A 22,856-nucleotide genomic window follows, 5' to 3' on the forward strand; every position below is an offset into this window, starting at 1 on the left:
TTTTCAGCTTCTTCTAAATCTGTCAACTCATCTTTTTCAGTGCTTGAAATCTTGTCAGGACTCTGACAAACGTTTTTCCTTTTACTTAATTAGGGCAAAAATTTCCAGCCTACTCGTCTGAGGCTGACTGATGTGAAAACTGGATACATTTTGAAGCATTACAATATAGCGTTTTCTACTTTGAGATTACTTTGTCATCCAAATCTAATCAGCATTTAAGTGTCTCAATTAAAAGGTCTATTTTTCCAGGTTAAGTTTTATGCTTCTAATAAGTATAACAGTGACAATTAATTTTAAATTGCTGTCAAGAATTTATCTGAGGTACAATCCTACACAGATAAATGAACATAGCATTTGCACCCATATTCTGTATGCCTGACTTGCACATAAAACAATGTAGAATACTTCAGTTGAAACATTTGCAGTTTTTAATAACTTTTTTTTTCTTTCCTTTTTTATGTATTAGCTGTGTTTTGTGGTGATCCTGGAACTCCAGCAGAAGGACACCTCAATGGAAAAAGTTTCACCTACAGATCTGAAGTTAGCTTTCAGTGCAGACCCCCTTTTATTCTGATAGGCTCTTCAAGAAGATTCTGTCAAGCAGATGGTACTTGGAGTGGAATTCAGCCAACATGCATTGGTAATAACTACCGCTACTTATGCTGTTTCTACTGAGAATATTCTTCATAAACTATTACACTATCATAAATCTCGCAATTCGCTTTCCAAATATAGAAAACGGCTGTGTAATATAAAAAGAACTAGATAAATAAGGTTATATTTTGAGTATAAAAATTTTAGGATAAACACAATCACATATGAAGTCATTTGTAAATTTACATGATTGCTTGTCTCCTGGAAATGCAGAATGTCAATAAGTGCAAGTGCATAAATTTGTTCCATCTATTTTTAGAATCTTTTAGATAAGCAGAAGACTTTGGCAGATTAAAGACCAGATTCTGTCACTGGAGAGTTAAAGGCATTTGTCAGAATCAATCCTAAATCAAAAAGCTTTTTGGACTTTGTGAAAGTGGCTTGTACAGCTCAAAAGGATGAAGCATCCTGGGTCTGATCTTTTGAAATTCTGATAAACTGCCAAGTACTATCAGTTCCTCATTGACTGATGTGCAACTGATAGGCTTTTAGCATGTTACATAGTCAGACTAACTGAGAGAAATGCTGGACACCTGTAACTCCCACTGACATCAGACTTTGATCCAACTTGGGGTGACTTGCTAGAGAAAATTGTTTTGGTGTTATAATAGAAAAATCCTCTTTGATATTTCCAAACAAACACATTCAGATATAGAATGTAGCCCATTTATATGTTTTGCTGTGACTGAGATATTAGCTATGTGGAAGAGCTGGGGTGGGCACTCTGGGAAAAGGTGGTAAGCGTGGTTATTGAAAGCAGCCTGTATTTGTAAATTAAGATATTAACACTCAATACAGTGCTTTGATCTGAATTCAAAACTCCTTCTGTCCATAGTTTTTATGAACTGGGCAATCCATCTTACATCTATGTTTTGTAAGAGAGGCAAGAAGGTTTACAAAAGCTAAATCTCAGGTCTATTGTGAAGAATCAAATTTGAAAATGTCATAATGACATTTCTATTTATATTTTATATAGCATAATACAGAAGTACATAGAAAATACTGCATCAAAGACATAAACTTTTCTTTTACATCATAGTTTTTATATTATCGTAAAAGGAAAATATTAGGCCATCTAAAATATTTACAGATACCGTTGTTAAGCAATTTGAAAATTAAGATCAGTGAACAATACCTAGAACTACGCCTGGAAGTATCATATGATGGCAAATGATGGCAAGCTTTTCTATTTCTGGATATTGATAATTTCCTTAAAATACTTTGAGAATCCTTCCTTTTTTCCCCACTGTTTCTTCAGATGAGACATATCTTAAAAAGTCATTTCAGCTCAATGTGTCTATTATTAGCAATGGCATTCCAGCTGATGATAATTTGTAAAAAGTTCTTGAGCTGTTCAAGCAGCTCAGGGTCAGGAGTGTGTTTGGTTTTTATTCTCACACGTTAGGTCAATATCTACCTAACTTTTGAAGCCTTTGGTAAATATCAGTCCAGTTGAATTGTTATGCTCTAGTGATGGTCAACATTGAAAATGGAAGCCGACCAAGAGTGAAATGACATATCACATTATTGTACGTGATAAGTTCGATTTTCCCTCTACAGAAAACTAAAAATGGTTACAGATGAAATATAGTCCCAAGTTACGTTTTTCATAATACAGTGTCAGCACAAAACCAGACTTGGTTGCCAAGAAGGAATCACAGTACAGAAAGATCCATCGGATCAAGTCCTGTGCTGTCTACCTGGTGGAGTGACCGGGCAACCCCAAAGCAAATACACCATCAGAATGTGAAGTGGACATTGCTGAATCAAAAATAGTTTCAGGCAGCTTTAAATTACACTCATGAAACTGATCATCAGATAATTGGTTATACTCTGTTGGCATACCTTTTTTTGTAGGAGGACTGTCTTTCATTCTCCAGCAACAAATGAGGTAGTAGTCCATTTGAAACTTTTGTTTTCTTGGTCACATAGAAAAAATTATATCAAGAAATTAAGTGTTTTATTTGCTATAAGAAAGCAGGTTGGTTTGGGGTTTGTTTTTTGGGGGGGGTGGGATTTTTTTAGAAATCTAACTTAGTTATTAAGCTGTTCATTGGGAAAGAAGAGAAGAAAAAGATTTCCCTATATGTTCCATCTGCATTGTGAATAGTGGGATATACTATGCATTCAAAAAGGTTTAAAAGGATAAGCTTAGCAAAAATTAATTCAATCCTAACTCTAAAGTCTACACTGCCAAAGATACCTGCAAAAAATACCATTAAATAATGGCAATGTACTGAAACAAAGTACTGTGATCTATCTTGGAAATTTAATTGGAAATACAAAAGTAATATATAGAAATACACACATTCATTAAAAATTCAATTCTTGTTGTCACTACACATTGATGAAATGACTTAATCTTTGCAAACAGTTTTAGAGTATTCTTTCCATACCATAATAGTATCTGTCGTGTTTCACTTTTTACATTAGATCCAGCTCACAATACATGTACAGACCCTGGTACTCCACATTTTGGAATACAAAACAGTTCCAGAGGTTATGAGGTAATTCTTTCTTTTATTTATTAGCTTTCTAAAATGAAGATGCATTTAATAATTACAAATATATTAAATTATCTGTAGGCTTAAATGTCTGATGTAAACCTTAGGAAATTTCCACTCCTTTTTAATAAAAATGCTTCTTTCCAAGCTTTTTTTTTAACATACAGTTTAAAGAAAGAACTTCTAACCTTGCAATATATCATGTGTTCAGTCCTTTAGGAGACTTCAGTAGGGAGGACTATTTATAAATTGATTACCTAATATGATATGACATGATATAATTACTTTGCTTTATGATCATAATTCTTTCATACATTGATGAATAGTCAGTAAATACCTAACAATGAAAGACCTGTCTGATCCAAAGGCCATGTAGTCCTTCACAAAAAAGTCAGCAAGTGGCTTTACTAAATTAGCAATTCATGTTACATTTTATTTAGTCAGAAAAGATAAAATTATTCTATGTGTTGGATCCAGGTTCTCTGTAACGAATGTCCTTTCTATAATTTCCAAATTCTTCACAAGTTATTAGTTTACCAAGTGACAGTCAGAAAAGTGACTGAGGAAATAAAAGTAGATGCAACAATGACCAATCCACAGTCATTATATAGATTGATTAACCTCATGTGGATAGATTCTTCAGGTATAAATATTTGTGATTGGAATCCCAAATATGTTCTGTTTGCATTTCCTGCTTATTTCTGAACCTAGGGCAGTGTGCCACATGGTATTACAATCCAGTTAGTAGAACTGTTTTTCAAAAAATCCTTTCTGTAAGTTCCTCTGCAATTGTGCTGTCTGTCATTGCTGTGGCTGTCGGCTCTTTTCTTCACCTTCTACTCCTGCCTGGCTTGCAGATGCCAAGACACTTCTCCTCTAGCCACTTCTTGTGGCCTCGCCCCAAGGTGGTTTTTCTTCTAGTAATAGGTTCAGTTGCCTTTCTGTCTGCTGTCTCATCTTGACCCTGTACCTGTCCTCATCATCACTTCAAAAACAACTCTAATCTTTGTACCTAATTTGATCAGGGGGTTGGTTTTTTTTTTTCTCTTCCCTTTTTATCTGCCTCACAAGTTGTCTTAATACCAGAACTGTACTGGCCAATTCACTGTTCTAATGTCTGTTGAACATGAAGGCTAATTTTCTCTTCTCATTCACCTCTAGAGGCAATAGTAGGTCTTCATCTGATCTGTATTTAGTCTTTCTGAAGTGTGTGCTTTCACTCTCGGATCGCTATCTGGTACAACAAGATGTTGTACCAATTACTAGTGAAGTAGATTTTTTTTTTTTTTTTTTTTGCATATGTGATTAGTGGGACTTTCTGTTTGTATGACTTAGCCAAGCTTCTATAAACCAGCTTTTAACAGTCTGTCCTCATTACAGAAAGGTGTGATGACAGGCAGCAGACCTTTGAAGGGTTTTCCCCTATCTACCAACATCCTGTCTTGCCCCATTCATTTTGTGTCTTTTGTGCTTCACTGCGCTGTGACTGTCACAAACGCCTCCAATGTTTTTCATCCAAGTATTATACAAAGAGTGCACTGCTTTTATTTTTACTTTTACCTGTAAAATGAGACAGAAATATAACTCTGTAACTACCTTGAACCTTGACATTATTTTTTTGCTTGGTCTTTTGGGTCAGTGAGGGAAGGTTTGCAGCTTATCATTGCTTACTGATACCAGAATTGGCAATTTCACAAGAAGCAAGATGACTTAGAGTCAAGACCAGCCACAGTCTGTTCTAGTCTCTACTACAGACATGCTGTGTGTCCTTGGCAAGACAGAGAGATGAGTGTGTTTAAAAATAGTTATAAAGAGATAAATCTACAAAGCCATATCAGTAATTTGACCTTTAAAAATACCAGCGAATTTCCCAAAGCACTTCAGGAAGAACTGGTGTTGCATTTGCTGAACATCTATCATGATAATCTGTTTTTATGTAACTGAGTATATTGTTAACATGTAGCCACTTTTGAAGATGACTGCCCATATTTAATGTCCGTTGAAGTCCTTCTATGACATTTGCAGCGTAGAGCTATCTGCATTTATATACCTGCAAGCTATTTTATTAACATGCATTGATCACTACTCGTTTGCAACTCACTTGCATTTGTCCATGTGATATGTTACTTTATTAATTATATGTGGGTTTTTTTTTCATTTCATCTGGTCATATTTATTGCCAAGATGTTTTATCCAAAATGAAAGCAATGCTTTACTGGTCAGCCCCACATCCTTAAATATCTTGGCCTGGAGCTATATTCTTGTCACTTTTGTCAATACCATCAGTAAGTCCATTTTACTAGAACTTTCCACACAATCTCTCTCTTGCATGTAATGAAAATTCTTCATCACATGCAATTTTGTATCCAGTTTTCATGCTTTTCTATTCTCAGCGGAAGTCTAAAGAGAGTTTTCTTCTGAGAAAGGTCATATCACAGTTGACCATAGGAAGGCTTTCCATAAAATCCCTCTGCTAGCTGAACATCTCAAGTAAAACTTAGGTAGTTTATAGTAACAAAAGCAGTGTAAGGAATCGTGGCCTGGAGTTTTCTCTAGTGAATTTATTTGTAGATGGAACAGTTCTTCATAGTTTTTTCTTTTTCCTTTCTCCTCTTAAAAAAAGTTTTTAGTCAAGTTGCACAATGAGAAACCTTTGAAACAGACTTTATGGGCAAGTTTTATTGAAATATATGTACTGATGTACAGGAAAGAGAGATATCTCAGTCATTTAGTTTGCTTCTGTCACACTGACAAACTAATAAGCTGAAATGTATGAGTCTCATTCTTTTCCATGTTGTCGTGGTTTAACCCCAGTCAGCAACTAAGCACCACGCAGCCGTTTCCCCTCCCCTCCCAGTGGGGTGAGGAGGAGGAAAGGAAAGCAACAACTAAAACATCAGCGTGTTATCAACATCATTCTCACACTAAATCCAAAACACAGCACTGTACCAGCTACTAAAAAGAAAGTTAACTCTGTCCCAGCCGAAACCAGGACACATGTGCACACACTTGTCAATATTTTTCCACTTACTGCTTTCAAATAAGGTTAAAAAAGATCAATTGCTCAAACTTTTCATCACATTAAAAACAAGTTTAGCTCTCGAAACGTAAAAAGAGGACATTTCTATTTTTGAAAAAATCTCTCTAGTATCTTATCACTGTGTTGATATGTGACTACACATGATGGATACCTCTTTTATCTAATATTCTGTTTTGATCCTTAGGTTGGGAGCACAGTCTTTTTCAGATGCAGAAAAGGTTATCATATTCAGGGATCTACCACCCGTTCTTGTCTTGCTAACTTAACCTGGAGTGGCATACAGTCTGAATGCATTCGTAAGTCTGGTTTCTCATCTAATGAGTTAGAATATTGTACAATTTTAAAAGAATTGCAAAGTGATGTATGTGGAAATTCATAGTAAATGATATGCTACAAAAAAGTAAATTTTATTTAAAACAGGATTTTAAAATTTTTTTTTTTTGTTTCCTGTTCTAAGACCAAAGATGTATTTGGGATATTAATTTGAAGTAAGATTTTTCAGATTTTTTTTTCATTAAGTTCACAATAATTCTATCAGTTTTACTCAAAAAAGTTTGTCCTCATTAACCCACTGCATTAGTTGCTTTAAATTAATCTAGGTTTTTTGTGTGTGTTAGATTAATAGAGAACAGAAAGTGGCCTGAAATACTCATGTGACTATTTTGTTGGCTAGCATTTTGTGAATCATAAACTAGAACTCAGCAAAATTCAACTTTTCTGGGCTATGCATGGGTATGCAAATGATTAGCATATTTATAGCTGTGTATGGGTTGGAGGACATCAAATAACTATTGTATTAAAATACACTGATCTAAGCTAAAAGTAATTCATTAGAATGACCTTAGATTCTTATCCTGTTTTAAATTACCTTTGGCTTGTTATAAATGAACACCATGGAGCACAGAGAAAGAAACATACTGAGCAACCATATCGGTTATAATCAATGTACTATGACAAAGCCTTCCTATGGAACCTTTATTTCAATTGAAATTTATAATGCATTTATTTAACACAATAACTGCTCTGTAATTTTCAAAACATTGAGTGGAAGCGATGCTTGAAGCTGTGACAGTACAATAATTCACAGGACCAATCATTGCACCATGTACAATGGCATGCACTTCCCTTCATTTTAACTCTTTTCTGTTTGCTATCATGATTTAATTTTGATGTATTGTTTAAAAATACATGATGGTATCGTTTCCATCTTCCCACAATAATAGAACTATACACTCAGAGTGTTACTTTTACAAGTAATAGCTACTTGATGTTTCTAAAATGTGTACCAAGTTTACATAATGAAAGGGAATAAACTGGCATGCATTTCTTTCAAATTGCATACTCTAATCCTATGGAAACTGTTTACCACCATTTTTTCTAACTCTAAAAAACCCTTTGCAGCTCATGCTTGCAGGCAACCAGAGACACCGGCACATGTAGATGTGAAAGCAATAGATCTTCCTACTTTAGGGTATACTTTGGTGTATACCTGTCAGCCAGGATTTTTTCTTGCTGGTGGATCAGAGCATCGGACGTGTAAACCAGATATGAAATGGACAGGAAAATCACCTATTTGTAAAAGTAAGTCAGTCATTACTCAAGTGATATGTTGGGCCCTACTTGGTTGGATTTCATTTTCCCTGACATTTTTATTTTATGTAGTACGATTAATTTTTTCCACTTACTATTTAAAGACATATATGACACAATAGCTTTTACTTTATGGAAGAAACAGTAAAGAAATCAAAGTGAGCATAGCATCTAGAACTCATGGAGGAAAACATGAGGATATATGTATGTAAATGCACAGGCACACATACATAAGTTCATCCCTAACAACAGCAACCAAAACCTAAACAATATAAAGTATTATTTTTAACTGTATTTATCTTTATGTCACAGTTTTAAAGAGTATTTCAATGTATTCAGTGTTTAATATATGATTTTCTATTAGGAACAAAAAAAGTTATTTCATAGCTTGACTTTTAGATTCATTCAGGTATGCTTTTCGTCTAAGAAAATCTAAAATAAAAATGAAAAATAAAATAAAAAAATAAATACATCTTTGCACCAGACTCCACTTTTATTTATATCCATGTAAATTTCATATAGATTTGCTAGAGTAACTCTACGTATGTAGTTATGAGGGCTAAATTTGCTCTTCACATGCGAATAAACATGGCTATAAGTTCCCAATTCAGAAAAATAAAACAAAATTATATTTAGAATACAAACAAAGGAAAAAGAGTCAGATGTCATGGGAAAGATGTTTGCAACATGATTTTTAATTCTGATTTGTCAAAGAAAGCTAAATAGATTTGATGTTTGAACAATATTTGATTTTTCATTAATATATGGGTAGACTTCTTTGTTTCAACATTGATCTACACATAAACATGTGTAGATCGTTTCAACACTTTTTAACACATTTCAACATATGATCTACACATGAAAATTTATCTTCTTATTCTAGTTCCCTAAAGGGTGATTTTTCATGGGTACTATATAATTAATAATTTGAGATAAATGATCTTGTATGGCTTTTGTTAATTTTCTTTTTTTTTTTTTAAATTAAAGATAAAATACAGAAAAGGTTTCTGTAAGCAAGAATTTTTTTTTTTTATTGGCTTACAGTCTTTAGGCATAATTCTCCTTGAGTGCCCCACACTTTTTGTGCTTTCTTAGCACTTGATTAGTCTAATCAGTGAATTTCTGCTCCTAAAGAAAAAAACGTGCAAGACCAAATCTTCCTACGGGACATTAGCCTTTTTAAAGTGGCTAATGATATGAGGCCAGAACTTGATCTGAGGTCAATGGACATAACTCTGCTGAGTATACCAGAAATATAGCAAATGACACCGGTTGTGATCCTTTCCCATGATATCTGATCTTGTCATCTTAATCCAGCTATCTGGCTTTTGCTGGTTTGTGTCATAAATGTATCAATCTTTATTAACACAATTTTTACTATATTTAATATACTATTATTCATAATTAGATATAGTATTTGTCCCCTCTATAAGGCTCTCTTTTATAGCACTGGGACTGATATAAAAATTTTAGGTCTAAATGTACGAAATACTTGGCTAGCCAAACAACTTTCCACAGTAAAAATGTTGTTTACCCAAATTATTTTCTGATAGTTTTGTGTAAGTATATAGGTTTGAACATGTAAAGACCAGTTATTTCTGTTTTAAATATGACTCTACTGGATAAGAGATGATTTCATCCGTCAGGCATTGTTTTAACATTCTATTTACAAACAAAAAAAATGTTCATGAAAATGATAATTTGTCTTTTTACTTGTAGGTAAAGGAGTGAGAGAAGTTAATGAAACAATAACTAAAACTCCAGGTTTGTATACAAGAAAAGCTTTAGATCTAAATAAATTAAATTGACTTACACCCTAGATTGTTATGGATAATAAAACTATTTCCAATATTTAACTTAATTGTTACTCATTTCAAAGGAATATAAATGTTGAGGTCTTTCATAATAACAGGTACCATGTAAAACCTATTCTATGAAATTGTTTCCCAAACAACAGTTTTTAATTTCTACAGTACCAATTTTGTGAATTGCACAAAAAACCCTGTCAAGCCAAAAAGATAAAGCATATATACACAAAACCCAGATTTGATGTAGTTTTATATCAGAGAGATTGCTATAATGGAGAGCCTTATAATGAGTGTAGACTATAATTGCAGGGATTGGGTTCAGTCAAAGTTCTGCCCTTTACATTGCAAGTGTTGTAAGAAACCACAAAAAAAAAAGAAAAAACAACCAAGTTTTGGAAATTTTGATGGCCTTCATTTCATGGAAAATCTCAAGGTACTCTAAAATAGGGTTTCCTAAACTGTGTGGACCACCAGCAGCAGGCAAACATTACTGCTGCTTTTCTATGCCTCCTCATGAACATGTGTGCAGTTCACCTTTTCCTCCTGCTAGTGACAAAATAGACAGATACATCTGAGAAATCCTTGATGTAGACCTTTTAAGTTCAATCATTTTCAGAAAATGAAAGGCCTGATTTTTTTTTTGCTGACTTATTTAACAATGAGCAGGGTTTTCACCAAAGAAATGAGCTTGCAGCTCTATATTCTGAATTTTAGCAAGCTGCAGGGAAAATAAAATTAATGGTTCACACTCATGGCAGTTCACAGAAGGACTTTGTAGAACAGATGGGATAAAAAGGTATTTCTGCTAATAATTAACCTTCCTGGTGAGTTTATTAGTGAGAGTGTCAGGTGAAACTATAAATGAGTTCTTCTGAAATGCATTACTTCTACAGACTCACAATAAAGCAGGATATAATGTGCATTCATTATAATTAATATACAGTCTTCATTTATTGGAGGATTCACCTCACTGAACACCTAAGGTATGCATTAATCTGCTACCGCACAGGTTTTGAAGTTTCAATGCCAAATTAAAATATAGACCAAGTCTCCAAATATATTCACTATGCAGAGCATCAGTATCAATTCACACCGCATCATGTCCCTTATAACCAGTTTTGATAAGTAAGTACTATTTGAAAGGCATTTTTTAAAAAAATGAAATGTTATGATTGAAAATGTCAATAATAGTAAGCAGAGAACTGAAACTGTGTAACAAATGACAGTAACTAACAAGGAAAAGTTTTAAGCTGTTTTTAAAAACCAAGTCTGCACTATTATTGTCTTTTAAAATTGTGAATTCTCTTTAGTGTAGAACACTATGTGTTTTGGAGCATTTTCTTTACCTTGTTATCTTGGCTTTTGGTAGAATTCCGTTTGCTGCTATCTGTATTTTAAATGGAATGAAGCTAATATTTCTAAACTAGAGTTTTTGTAACAGAACAGATTCATGTTTTGATTTCCCATCTTTGGATATCTGAATACAAATTAGGTTTATTATTGTTTATTAAATTGCTATTTTTTGCCTGAGTTAATGTTTTCGTAAGCGATAGTAACTATCATTTTTACAGTACTGTAAATTGTAATTAAGCATAAGTTGCAACTAAAGAATTCTCACAATACCCATGTGAAGTTTAAGAACTACAATACTCTGGTTCCCATGGTTCTCACCGCTTTGCATAGTCTTTGCAAAAATAGTTAGGAAGCTGTTTTAATGAGTAGCCATGGATTTCCCCATTTGTCACATTCTGAGGAGAATCCGCAGTTGGTGCAGTAGTAGTATAATAATCCCCAGTTCATTTTTCTCATTCTGCATTTGCCCACAGTGGAGGGGAAAGGCAGGGACATTGCAAGGGCTCAACAGAATTGGGTCAGAGCCACTCCAATTCCTCAGCAGCATCCATGGGACTGCAGCACTTGCATTTTAACCTTTTACAAAAACATGACTGGGGAAGCAGAAATATATTTTCTTCCCCTACTGATCCTGTCCATCTGCAGCAAGTGCAAATTCTGTAACTACTGAGTCAATGGTACTATTTCACAAAGATTAACAGCTATTATTGTCAGAGTGGTTAGAGAAACTAAATACTGAAGATGTTGAATGTGACAAAAGAAGTAAGGTGTCTGTTCCCTTATAAAAGTCTTACATAGTACTTGTCAGGTTCATACCAGCAATACTAGATGTTCACCTTCATGAGAATAACTTCAGATACACAATTTTAATTAAAAGACAAATAAAAATAATTTAAATATGTATTATTAAATGCCAGGTTTCAAATTTACTGTATGTTACTATTGTAGCAAAGCAATGAGAAATATGTAGGAAAAAGAGTCTGAAAGACCGTTTACAGAATTCATATATTTTCTGCAAATATATGAATCCTAAGGACTGTGAGATACCAATTGAAATTTAATGCTTCAGATTTTTAGTATTAAGTTGAGGTTGCCTTGTGTAAAGCCCCAGTCCTGCACTGAGTTTTGCTTTGAAAAGGGAGCGCTTAGGATTCCTTGAAGCTGTTGTACTCAAAGCCATATAGTGGGTCTCCACTCACTTGGAATCCAGTGACGGTACAGACGACATACTAATGATGTTTTCAGATCATTAGCCACATTGAGCCACATTTCAAATCAAGCTCAAGCCACATTGAGCTTGAACATTTGCTTGTGGCTTTTGCACAATTTGAAAGCAAAAGGCACTGAAGAAGTTATTATCCTTTCTCTTTATGAAATGCATACTAAGAAGTGTAATAATATGATTGAGACAGTCAACAGCTAATCAGTCATCAGATTTTCAGATGTACTGCCTGTCAGTATGTTTTGTTGGAAATATATGGTATTATTGACCTGGGTTTCTTTTTGATTCATTTTTGCAATCAGTGATTAGGTGGAGGAGGAAATATCCATGGAATTTATTCAAAATGGATACACAGGATACCTACACTGAGAAATTTCCATCAGTATAGACAGCTGCCTTTACACGTGCTCAGAGTTTGATAAAATACAAAAAAATCCAATAATTTATTTTAAGAGTTTAGTTAGAAGAGTGTGAAACACTTCTAATATCAGTCTTCAGCTATTTAGCAAGTATCATTTGTAGTAGTCATGGACAGTAAGGGTGAATTTTAATAGTTGCTAGGGCTGTCATTTTGTCAAGATATCATGTGATTGGTTAAACAGTTCTTTTTATGAAGTTTTATTTTGATTCTTAAAGCTTTACTTCTCAAATTGTAATGCTAGAAAAAGCTTAGAACTAAGTGGACAAGTGAAAAATGTCTATTTTCACTTGTCATAAGCTGCCAGGAAACACGGGGTGCTGCCTGGCCAGGAGGAGGGTTGGTCTCTTTTGGCCAACTTACCTGTTTGTTTAACTTAACAGTCATGTTTGAAGGAAGTCTTCCCCAAATTTTATAACAGCAAAGTATGTGGGAGAAATATAGCAATGTGTAGGGAGAAATGAATGTTCAAGACATGTAGCACCCTGTAAATGTATCTGACATAAAATATTCTCCTAAGATTTTTTTTCTCATCTGTGTTTCCTTTTTAATTAATGTTAATATTGCAGATAGTGTTGAATGAGAGACTTTTTCTACTCTGTTGGCTATTTAGCCAAATACTTAAAATACAACATTTAATGACCTGTAAATAATTTATTTTTTATGTAGAGAGGAAAAATACCAATAACATCAAATAAATGACCCAAATACATATACTTCTTCCTATAATTCATGCTTTATTTTATAGGTTTTTTACTTCAGATTATTCAAACTGCAGTTTCTGAGAAACAGACCTTTATTTTAAACCAAAAAAGTTCCCTGCTCTGGCAACTTCACTGTTCACAGGTGCAGTAATATTGTATGGAGAAAAGATGTGGAGTCTAAAAATGACTGATAAAAAACTTGTGCTAAACTGTATCTGGAATTCAGTGAATTCAGTTGAATATTCAGTTGATATTCAGTTGAAAATCACACACAATGCTTCTTTAATAGATTCATGAAACAAAAGGGATGGCCTAAGACAATGTCTCCTTCCAGGAATCCCTGACTTCAGAATATTATTCTCCTTTTTTTATCATACCTTAAAGCTACAGGGCTTTAGGGGAAGAGTCCATTATTTTTCATAGTCTTGAGGACATTCACTGAAGCACACAAGCTGTGAAGTGTGAGGTTATTTAAGAACATATATTGTAATGGACAGGTGTAGCGTATTATAGAGAATTGTGTGGAAAGGTCATTAGATATATTGTCTTTACTGTTGTAAAATTTTTACTATAATACCTCCTTAGAACTGTGGACTGATACTGTAACAGAAAAAATTAAGAAGTATAGCTAGAAAGATTGCTACATTCTTGTAGTTTACTCCTTTCTTTGTTTCTTTTTTGCCCACTTTTATTTAGTTCCCTCAGATGTGTTTTTTATAAATTCACTGTGGAAAGGGTTTTATGAATATTTAGGAAAAAGACAGCCTGCTACTCTGACTGTTGATTGGTTCAATACTACAAGCAGCAAAGTGAATGCCACATTCATTGAGGCATCCAACATACAACTCAAACTATCAGGTAGGTTCAGAATTTGGTGTTAAAAAAGCTCTTCTTTTAATTTTTTTGATCTGTCCAATTTTGTTGTATTTTCTGCCAAACATAAAATGAAACAAAAACTTCATGTTTTCACTAAAAATCTTGTTCTGCTTATTTTGCAAAAGGAAAGGTCCTAATGTAATGGTCTGCACAAATTTCAGTCAATTTCTATGTGATCACCCATCTATTTTTCCCCTTACATTTCAAATAAATATTGAGGTAGGGTTTTTTCATCTCAGTCTGTTGAATAGTATTGATGTGTTGAACTCACAGGTAATATTGAAGTGGCAGATGAAGTGTATATAGGCATTTTAAGAACTGTACCATTGAAAAGCGCCATTATTCAATAGTGATTAGTATCTGCTTTAAAACAACATGGCCTTGATAATGGCATAATATAAAATAGGCATAGATAATTAAATAACTTAGTAAATTATGCATACCTTTTAATTAAGATCGTGCATTCCTTTCTGCAAATCTGATTGAAATTCTGATTTAGCCTCTGATCATAGTTATATTTGAAAAGAGCACTATCAGCTATCAGTACCTTTTAAGATCAAGAGTTCAGAGAGAATTTCAGTAGTTGGCTGCCAAATAGCACATTTGCTTTCACTGCACTATCAATATTTACTATAGCAATATACTGTTGTGATGTGAGTAAAATCCAATTTTTTTCCAGTTCAAGGAAATTCCAGGCAAGGAATTCTATCTGTATTCAGAATTATTGAAATACTGTATGAAAAGACAAATGTTCTTGCCCATTTATGTATAAAATTAAACAGTACAAAATCATCTTTGCATCCTGTTATCGAGTATGATGTGGGCAAAAGATCAGTAAAATATGATTGTGCTATTACAACACTTTAATTTTTTTTTTTTTCCAGGTTATAAAATTGTATTATTACGGAATGCTTGCTACAAAGTATTTTAGTTCTAAAGCAATATACTTAGCTTTGAAAGGATATTTGAGCAAACTGGTTGAAAAATTGTTTAAAAGGCATGTGTTACCTCCTTTATGTTAATAGGTGTTTACAAGAAAGAAGAAGCCCATTTGCTCTTGAAAGTTTTTCACATTAAAGGACCTAGTGACATTTTTGTAAGCAAGTTTGAAAACGACAACTGGGCGCTAGATGGTTATGTAAGTAACCAGACTGCTATGGATAAAGCTTGCTGAGTTTAAAGTTTGAAGTAATTTGTGATTTCCTATATAAGTCTATCCAACTTTTTATATTACAAATATGTCAGTGTAGAGACCACATTATTTTTATTTTAAAAAATATGTATACAAACTTCTATCTGCCACACTGCCATTAGAATTTTTGGCTTACTAAGGGGAAGGTAGAGTGAATCAGCATATTTTACCATGGTTTTGCCTTGTTTTCTTAGATGAGAGTGGGAATTTTACCTTTAGAAATATTGTCCTTTTTTGATTTGGTAAATAGTTCTCTGTAATAAAATTACATTTAATCATTAATTAATCATTTAATCTTTAATCATTAATCATTTAATCTTGAAGAAGAGAGTTATTTTACACTTTGCAGTTCTCTTTTGTGCCTCATGATGCTTTCTATGGAAAATAATTTAAAATCTGACAATTCAGTGGACTTCTATATCCGTATACTAATTCAATTATGTGTATGCCAGTTGAAGAATTTTAAAAGCCAGCAATATACATCAGATATTTTAAAGTCATTCCAGGTGTTATTTTGAAACTTTGTTTAATACTATTGCAAACTTAAAATTATAAATATTGTATAAGCATAGAGAGTTCACTAATATTTTAAAGGATAAAAGTGAAAATCTGGGCTCCATATATCTATTCTAAGTCAGAAAAACAAATGGCTAAACACTGTTATTTGTTTCAGATTTTTTTTTCCGTTTCAACATATTCTAGGTATCCTCAGGGCTTGAAAGAGGTGTTTTTACCTATCAAGGTGATATACATGGAAAAGACTTTGGAAAATTTATGCTCCAAAGACAAGGTAAATGCATTCATAGAGCTTTAATATGTGTAATCTATTTGGGTCTTGCAAGAGTGAATTCAACAAATGACTCAGCTATCTAGCTAAAGTAAGCATGTTTATTTCGTGCCATTGCTATTGTAAAAAATATAGTAAAATACTGATATTTGAAATATACAGTTCAAATCCCAATTTAAATCTGCTTAACATGTTACTATCTCATGTTTTCTAGTGTAACAACCTAATAAGATGCATTGCTCCTAAAGAGAATGCCATTGCAACTGCTTGCTTTTCTGTGAATGTCTCTTTGAAAGTAACAGGGGTGTCATGCAATGCAAAGACATTTTCTGCTCAGATGTATCAATTGCAGTCAGAATCATATATGAAATTAAAAGGACAGAATCAACACTGATTTTAATAGTGTCATTTGGAGAGTGCTTGTTGCTAGTGGATGTTTTCAGAATGTATTTAGATAGAATTCTACTTCGCTGTCAAAAATATGAAATGAGTGACTGAGGTATATTTTACATCTATGGACTCAAGTGCTCCAGTAGCTGGTGAAAAACTAGTTATTTTACTCATAATTTTGTCATAAAAACTAATAAAACATTTACTCATTAAATATTTACTCATAAAATAGTTTTGGCAAATACCAAGTGTAGACATCTGCATTTCCTGATCCTGGAACTACTGCAGAGTGGTCAAAGCACAGTATATATAAAGCAAAGTACTGGGCTAGGAGGAGGAGACAGCCTAGCCAATATATCTATGCCACACTGTATCTCCATTTTATAAATTGCCTTGGTTCCATTAACTTCATTGGTGCTATACCCAATGCCCTTTAAAGTTCTGCCAAATTTCCCTTGTATTTCTTTGCTCTATTACCTGCTGTAATAGCAGTTATGCTATGGATTTGCTCATTTTGGCCACCTCTAATTGCTATATATGTTCAGTCACAAGGGGTGGGAACCTTACTCTTCAGAGTCTCAGCCTAAGAACTGCCACTTACTGAAGCCGAATACAGTTTCAGTCTTCAGAGTAAACTCTTGTGTGTGACAGATTGTCTGCCTGTACTTCCATGTAATCCTTATCACTGTGATATCTAAGCTGCTTTTTCTTTCTGATTTTAACAAGCACACTGTAAGAGTAGAGCATCAAGATTTGTTCAAACTTCTGTCTTATTTAGCAGCCTTTGATACCTCAGAACAGTGAGAGTATGGTTTGTTGGTTTTGTTGGGGGGTGTGTGTGGTTTTGTGTTTTTTTTCTTAATTCAGGTCAAAAAAGATATCCATGGTTTGCCAGCTACCTAATAAAAGTTTGGATCCATGTGTTTTAGCAGTGCAATGAATAACTCATGGGGATAAATGAAGAACAAGCAGAATGACAGTTCAACAGTTATGGCATTCTCCAGTGGATGTATTCTATGGTAGTGGAAAACATTGTCCATATCACCATTTAGAGCTGCAATATGAGAGCTCAGTTTGTACATTCCCAAGGCTAGTAAGGAGCTGGTCTGTTCAAGTTACACATGCATTCCTAGGCTGAGGGTCTCTCGTCTTCAGCTTTGACATCTCAGCGGAAAGGTTGCTACAAATGCAGATACTGTCTCTTTTAGAAGATTTCTGTATGTGATTACTAAATAGACACTGATTTTCTATAGGTTGCTTGTTCTCTATTGAAGAACCTACAGCTAAAAGGAAACAGCACATTTCCAGCCAACACAGGTCATAATATTTGTCCATACCCTCTCATATTCAAGGATAACTTGCTTTGTTTTTTAAATCTATTCTGTTCATGAATATTCTGCTGAGGTAATGATCTCATATGTCCTCCAGCTGAAGACTTAACATATTTCCGTTTCTTCAGGAAGTTAAATTATTTGCTGCCTTTACACTAAGCCAGAAGTATGCATAAACTATGAATGCACTGGTGCATACATAATGTAATACGAAATTCTTCACCTGCAAGCATACTTTGAAGAACAGCATTTACTGAGAAATACTTGGTTAAGTGTGAAAGACCAATCTATTTGATGAAGAATTCCCTATCACACAATACTAGAGAAAGACCAGGCTCAGTGGATATGCCCAGTCTTGGAACTTAATGACATGAAAACAGAAAGAACTTTTGTTTCTAAGTACCTTTTATCCTCTTTCAGAAGCAATTCTATTTGGTTGTAGCCCTAGAGAATAACCCAAAGGGCAAAGAGATCTCTGTTATCAGTCTGCCAAAGAATTAGAACTGTATCTGAGCCTGCTTAAGGGGCCCAAGTTGTGACACCAAATTATTTAGCCTGTTTTGCCATGTAATCAGTCATTATTGGGGGCTTTTTGTTTGTTTTGTTATGTTTTAATAACTTGGTCTCTAAAGGCTGCAAGTCTGTGGCTAGGTTCAGTTTCTGTAATTGCTGAGTGCCTGTGCCTCACCACTACAGTTCTAGAAGATGTTTATTCTAAAATCTTGACCTTGTTCATTCCAGTCTGGACTGTCCTTTAAAATTGTATGAAAAGGTGGTTTTGTGAGAAAAGAAACTTACTTCATCAAATGATTATTTGCCTATATTTATTTCCTCTAGGGAAATACAATGACCCACTTCTCTTTCCTTTTTTTTTTTCTCCAAAGTACTTTTTGAGCTTGTCTAGATTGAGATAACAATTATTGACAAGAAATATGAAATATGAATAGTTGATTTGCATCTGTGATATACTAGATCAATGGCTGTGAAATACATGTTCATTTCTTGAAATTGATCAACTCTTAAAAGCACTGAACATCATGAGATGTGAATTTTAAATTTCACTCTATAAGGGTGTCATTCTTCCTCACCAGAACATTTCACACAACTTTCGTCATTCACGAAGAAACTCTACATCTAAACAGGATACTCACAGCTTCAGAGTACACAACAGCTGTGTGTTAGCTAATGCACAAATAGATAGCTAGGACTAATGAGCTATGTGACTATATATTAATACATCTCCTGATATACCCAATGAGGTACCCAAAGAGTCTTTGCTACCCAGCAGTTATCAGTCAGGTGAAGAAGGTCCAGCCTCTGTTGCTCCTTGGAAGCTGCTGACTTGCTTTCTGTGTCGGTATTTTTTTTCTTAAATCCTTGAGCTGCTAACCATCCTTGTCTCAGAAATTATTCTTCTACCTGTGATTCTACTTTTCTTATCTTGCATGGCTTTCACTGTCATACTTTCTCCCACTTCAACAGCAGTTCTCTTAGTAAAACTGAGCCATGCTCTACTGATGCCAGACACTTGAAACCCTGGGCTAGGAGTTACAGGGGAAATGCATTTGAAAGTTCCAAACAATAAGGAAATGCTCTTAATAAATATTTTCTTACAAAAAGTATTATTTTCTAGTATGTATAAAGGAGAAAACTCAGTAACTATCTAAAGGGTAGAAGTACACAGCTTGCGCAATAATGACTTCACTGTGTATTATCAGAATTTGAACTTCACCTGACTGCTGCTATTTTTAGGAGACTAAAGAAACCCCTGTTATTCTGTGAAATGTTTAAAAAACATTTATAATCTTACTGAATATCCCTCTATTAAATAACATGTTTCCCAGTGACAAAGTATGGCTTTTTTAATGAAAAGTAAATCAAACTATCTTTTGCATTCTTTTTTTTTTTTTTTTTATTAGCATGCAGATATTTCCACTTTTCTGGTTTTAGCTGTGGTAGCAATCAATACCTAAATTAGAGCAGTACAATAGGCTTTCCCATTTCTAATCATGATAACGCTGTCAGAAGAAATACAAAGTTCACATCAGGATATGTTTAATCACAAACAGCTCTGAAAACAATTGTAATAAGTAGACCTGACTGTGTTGAAGTTACATTGAGTCTCTCTCATACATGAATAAAATTCAAATTATCCAGAATTGCAACAAAGTTTCTTTTCCATGATGAAAAGCACACCCAATGCACACTCTGAACCTGGTCAACACTTCTCCAATGCCAATTAAAGGCTGTAAACTTCAGTTAAAAATTTCAAGCTTGGTTACCCTAAATGTGGTACTTTAAAACCCGTAGAGATATAGAATATTCAGTTACCTCCAATAGGAATTTTGAGTACTAAGTATTAAATGTGAGTCAGTTATCAAACAGAGATAACTTAAAAAGAAATTACCTAAATGTAAGTTTGTGCCTAGTTTTAAATGTTCAGTTACACAAAAAAAATGGTATTTAAATTTTTTAAAAATTCCATACCAATACTTCATACCAAGAATTGCTTATTATGAATTTCAAACTGCTGTTTTCTTTTAGCTGAATTCTGATTAGATATTTTATAATTTTTCTGCTACTTATACATTAAAATATTTCTATCATATGTGCTATTATAATAGCTTTGAGATATAAATTAAGACTTTATTGGTCATACATATTTCTGTTTGTTTCGGTACTTGGTTAGAATTTTAAATAAGAGCAAGAATATTAATTCCAGGTTTTTGCTGATATAAGCAGACTACAATGAATTTGATCATTACCATATTCTGTATTAATTACTCCAAATAATTGGAAAAACAACTGGGGATTGTGATAGTAAAGGATGAAGACAGTGATAACTGCATGAAGTTTTTGAAACTTCTATCACTTCTTCTAACCAATAAAAAATTCAAAGGAGCATTTAAACTAACATTTCTTAAACTTTTCTTAACTGTGGTAACTACTTGATTCTATCCGTCTTTAATTTAGATTGGTTGGAGAATGTCCAGTACATGTGCAATACAATACACACACAGAAAATTATACCAACAGGCCTTCCGCACCTTGAGTGTTGGGACAAATATTGGATTACTAAAGTCCAAAGATTTTTATAATACACTGGTTCTACTCTAAAACAGTGCAATGTTAATTAAGATACTCCACAGTAGTGTGATAAAGTTCATAACATGATCCCAGCTACCACAGCATTCGGTTTGTTAATTTGAAAAGTTTTGCCTTCACAAGTTCTGCAGAGAAATATACAGAAGTCTGAAATGTGACAGAAGATTAAGGCAGTGAAAAATGTTGAAGTACAGTATTTTGTCATGTTTAGTGATCAAATCTGGCAATTCTGAAATTCCTAGGGGGGCTGTCTTATTTTTAAAGGGAACTTACTTACTTCCGAGAATTTAATACATTTTGTAAAATGAATTGTGCAAAATGTATTATAATATTAGCAATTGAAACTTCTAAGTTTTAAAAATATCTAACAGAACAAAAACTTACCTCGTTCCTCTTTCGTATTGAGCTTGAACTGCAAGAAATCATAGGAGAATTGTTCGCTTCTTTCTCAGTTTTGCAACTTATTTAGGTATTTTAGTAGACTGCTGAAAGCAGCGCAATGGCTATGTCTCTGCTATATAACTGGTCTGTGCTAGAGTCCTAAAAAGACAGATTGATGCTATTGCCATCAATGAGGGAGTCGTGGTGTTTGAGACAGTGTGTACTGGTGGGTTGGAGCATTTCTGAGTGGTAAACACCAGTGTCTCCTATTCTTCTCTACTAGCATCAGCAAAAATATCCCAGAATAGCAAGCCCAGCTATCTGTCCCAGCCCCATCCTCGTTGTACTTTCCCTCTGTCCTGATCGTTCCTCCTTGGATAGGATCTATATATTGCTCTCTGAAGAGCTGTGAGTTCAAACTGGCAACATGGAGTTGGCTCTCAAAATATTTTTTTTTCTGTAAAAATTTTCTATATTTTTCACTATACAATTATTTTTCATCCTTCATAATTTGAATTGTCAAGCTGGCCACCTATTTAAGCAATTTAACATTGTCTCTCTTTATACTGATGGAAAAATGGGTTCTGCAAAATGCCTTACAGTCCAGGTTATCTGCTTGTCCACAACAGGAACCCAGCGAGGCCATGCCACAGGCAACTGCCTTTGTATTCTCTGAACCTCAGTTTTATCCCAGAGCAAACACAGATGCCAGAGGCTCTAAAACATGCTTGTGTCTCACCCCTAAAAAGGGGTTGTAAAGCAGCCGGGACATGCACACAGGTGCACAGGCTTGGGAGTGCTATTGAGCTAAGCAGAACCATTGTGGTTTACTGCAGTTACCTCAGTTTTCTCTTCCTTTTTCATGTTTGATGTAGTCTCACGTTGCTTGTTGTTTCTAAGCTGAATATTAAGACTGCAGGCATAGAATACTTTTTGCAGTATTAATAATTTTTTTGCAGAAGGTATATGGCTTAATGTTATTGAATTAGTGACTCATGAGAAGTATAGTTCATAATTATTTTACTTGCTGAATGCTGTTTTAAAATCATTTTGATAGCTATTGATACATTCTTAAGTGGTATTAACAAGATTTATATTATGATACTACATGCTATTTTTTTCATGTTTTTAAATAGCATTATTTTATCAAGACACCATTTTCTTTAATTCTTGTATAAAAAGAGAACTGTGAGATAGAAAACCTGGGAATTTTATTTCTGCCCTTTTTGTTTCATTTCAGGTCCTTTAAGTGCAGACACAGACCTTTCAAATCACTATTACGGTACAAACAGCAGTTCCGTTGCAGCTGCCATCCTGGTACCATTCTTTGCTCTAATATTATCAGGGTTTGCATTTTACCTCTACAAACACAGGTATTGTAAATGTTATTTATTCAGTAACTTAATAAGCTTTTTGTTTTAATTTTGATAGGTAAGTGTAACTAGAGAACACAGTGCTAAAGCTTTCAAGAATATCTTTACTCTAGAAAGACAAATATTTC

The 22,856-nt window shown here is 33.9% G+C and overlaps 1 protein-coding gene across 1 annotated transcript in view; it reads left to right on the forward strand.

Moving 5' to 3' along the window:
- CSMD1 (CUB and Sushi multiple domains 1) overlaps positions 1 to 22,856 on the forward strand; it is a 1,238,313-nt gene that overhangs the window by 1,211,982 nt on the left and 3,475 nt on the right. Inside the window, 9 exon segments of the mRNA XM_050893357.1 lie at positions 467 to 640; positions 3,088 to 3,161; positions 6,383 to 6,494; positions 7,600 to 7,779; positions 9,508 to 9,552; positions 13,990 to 14,151; positions 15,195 to 15,307; positions 16,064 to 16,151; positions 22,596 to 22,728. Of these exon segments, the coding sequence (XP_050749314.1) occupies positions 467 to 640; positions 3,088 to 3,161; positions 6,383 to 6,494; positions 7,600 to 7,779; positions 9,508 to 9,552; positions 13,990 to 14,151; positions 15,195 to 15,307; positions 16,064 to 16,151; positions 22,596 to 22,728 (1,081 nt within the window).

Source organism: Gymnogyps californianus, chromosome 3 (assembly GCF_018139145.2).
Source record: "Gymnogyps californianus isolate 813 chromosome 3, ASM1813914v2, whole genome shotgun sequence".
In the NCBI taxonomy this organism is placed as follows: domain Eukaryota; kingdom Metazoa; phylum Chordata; class Aves; order Accipitriformes; family Cathartidae; genus Gymnogyps; species Gymnogyps californianus.